Source organism: Acanthisitta chloris, unplaced genomic scaffold, assembly GCF_000695815.1.
Source record: "Acanthisitta chloris isolate BGI_N310 unplaced genomic scaffold, ASM69581v1 scaffold17158, whole genome shotgun sequence".
In the NCBI taxonomy this organism is placed as follows: Eukaryota; Metazoa; Chordata; class Aves; order Passeriformes; family Acanthisittidae; genus Acanthisitta; species Acanthisitta chloris.
The window spans coordinates 29,140-31,660 of record NW_008687782.1 but is presented as its reverse complement, the minus strand read 5'-3'; the positions used below and the strand labels follow the sequence as shown (position 1 = coordinate 31,660).

The window sequence follows — 2,521 nt, the reverse complement described above, 5'->3', positions numbered from 1 at the left end:
TCTGTGAGGAGTTCATTAAGTCAAAAGTTCTTCTTGGTTGACAGTACTAAGCTTTTTACAGCAGTTTTGTTCCTGTCAAAGATTTTACCTGGAGACTTTAAACATTTGAGCTTCAGTTGTGAGCTCTAAATGGCAACGAAGTTGAAGAATAATATTTTATTTCTTATTTTTTAAGTCTAAGTTTTGGGACTTAATCAGCTTGAAAACAAGTTCTTCCTATATTATTTATGTTGGGTAGGAAAGAGCTATTATATCTGAAATAAAAGTACAGGGAAACAGGTTTACAACACATCCTTTCACTCCATATGTGAACAGATGTGCTCAGTGAACTTCAGCAATGCTAACATGATAAATCAGGTAAATGAGTCAAAGTGAAATAAACTTGACAGCCCTCAAGTGAATCCAGTGTTGAGGCACACAAAATGCCAGTGCTTTGGTGTCAAATGGAGGAAATGTTTTAGTTCTCCCAAATCCAGACAGCAGTGTAGGCTATGTGCTCTATTAGAAGAGAGGGATAGGTTTCATTTTATGAAGTCCAGTGGCAAAAAAACCCCATAATTAAATCAAAAAGGCTTTATTGAGAGTGTGGACAGAATCAGAAAACATCAACAAGAGACCTTGAAGCTGAAGACAGCAGGTTGAGCTCTGTCAGGGCAGTTGTGCCCAGAGTGAGGGTTTAGTAAGATGTGGGGATCTCAGTCCTGGCTCTCCAGAGCACATGTCCTCAGCTCTGTGGACACTCCTCTCCTCTGGCTCCAGCAGGCAGGGGTGAGTGCTCTCAGGCTGAGGCTGGCAGGGCAGCACACCAGGTGCACTTAGAGACCCATAGGCTGTGAGTGGTGGGAGAAGGAAAGGGATATTTACCAGTGTGTGTTGTTTCCAGCTCTGTGCAGGCATGTCTGGTCTATCCCAGTGACACCTGTGTTCTACTTCTCTGAGCTGATCTCCCTCCCTGGGAAAGTGTTCTACACTTACAGTCCCCATAGCAACTGATTCTTGGTGTCCTCTCCAACAACTCCCAACAATTCCACCTGTCCCTGAAATCCAGATGTTTTGGGTATACCTCATGGTGTGATGCATGTAAAGTGGGCAAAACTATCTCCCAAACTTTGTGTAGCAAAATACCAGTGTCAGCTCTCCAAAGGTGTCATGCACACAGCATCAGCACAGTTATCATGCAAGGTGCTGGAGATTGCCATGGCCAGAAAGAGAATCAGTAATCCAGGTCACAGCTGGGAGACACATACAGTGTCTGTTGTAACTGCAGGGGTGACAGAAGTGCTGTGGCATAGTGAACAATTGCAGTGGACCATGATACTAAGTCTTTGAAAGTTGGAAACTTAGAGCTCCTAGTTGGAGAGTCTAATTTTGTGTAACTCATCTGGTGTGACTGTTTCTCAGGTACTCACCAACCTAGTTCTGAATAAGGGCAGACCAAATAATTGTCTTTTAAATCCTGAAAACCAGCTTTGTGATCACACTTCTTACATTTGTTTATTTTTTTAATCTTTAAAGCAGCTGTTTGAAGGGTCAGTGCTTTCCTGCAAACCTGCCAGATGGGTTTCCAGAGCTGGTTTGGATTCCCAGTGGGGTTATTGCTATGCTGTGCTCTTCAGACATCTGCTGTCCAGCACCCTGCCACTCACAACTGCACCAGGGATGCTCAAAGAATATCCTTCAGCCACTCCTACAAGATTGACCTGCCCACAGCCTCCCAGATTAAGGTGGAAGCAGATCCATTACAGCATGATGAAGAGAACAGTGGGGTGCAGCTAGATCCTGGGGAGACTGAGGAAAGTGAAGAGCAGAATATAATCTTTAGGCATAACATCCACGTGCACACACCCAGAGGGAACTGTGAGACTTTGACCCACATCAAGGATCTGCTTGAAAGGATGGAGAAGCTTGAGAAGGAAGTGGCAGAGCTGAGAGAAGTTTGCAGCCCTCAGAAGTGCTGTGGGGGAACCCAAGGTAAGTAACAATTTCAGTGTCTGTTCTGACATCCCAAGTGCAGCCTATGTGCTGTGGAGATTTGAGGGCTGGAATCAAAGTGTTAGAATTCAGCCCTGGCAGTGCTCAAAGCCAGGTTGGATGAAGCCTTGAGCAACCTGCTCTGGTGGGAGGTGTGGATGATCTCTAAGGTCCATTCCAACCCTTTAACATACTATAGAGGATTTTCTGGAGGACAGGAGGGTGAAAGATGAGGGAGGTCCTTCTTGTTGATTTTTCGTGCTCAATTTTGCCTCCAGAATTTTGTCATTTTTGAGATTTTTATCTTTTGATTTCCACTTTGGTAAGTGACTAAGAAGAGCAGAGCTGATGATTTGTGGTGGCCACTGACTCTGCCTGTGATCAGTTTCATACCTCATGGCCTCTAAGAAAAGACTTAACAAGCAGACTGGGGAATGGCAGATGAGAATAATGTGCTCTCCATCTTAATAGTAACTGTAGTGAGAAATGGTGAGCTTAATTTACAACAGGAATGTTCAAGTTAGAGGCTGTGAAAAGCTTTCTGAGGGAC

General features: G+C 44.3%; 1 protein-coding gene across 1 annotated transcript in view; it reads left to right on the top strand.

Annotated features, from left to right (window-relative positions):
- Positions 1–1,556: 1,556 nt before the first annotated feature.
- Positions 1,557–2,521, top strand: part of TNN (tenascin N) — a 17,133-nt gene continuing 16,168 nt past the window's right edge. Inside the window, exon 1 of the mRNA XM_009080756.1 lies at positions 1,557–1,971. Coding sequence (XP_009079004.1) covers positions 1,557–1,971 — 415 coding nt within the window. The remainder of the gene's footprint in view (positions 1,972–2,521) is intronic.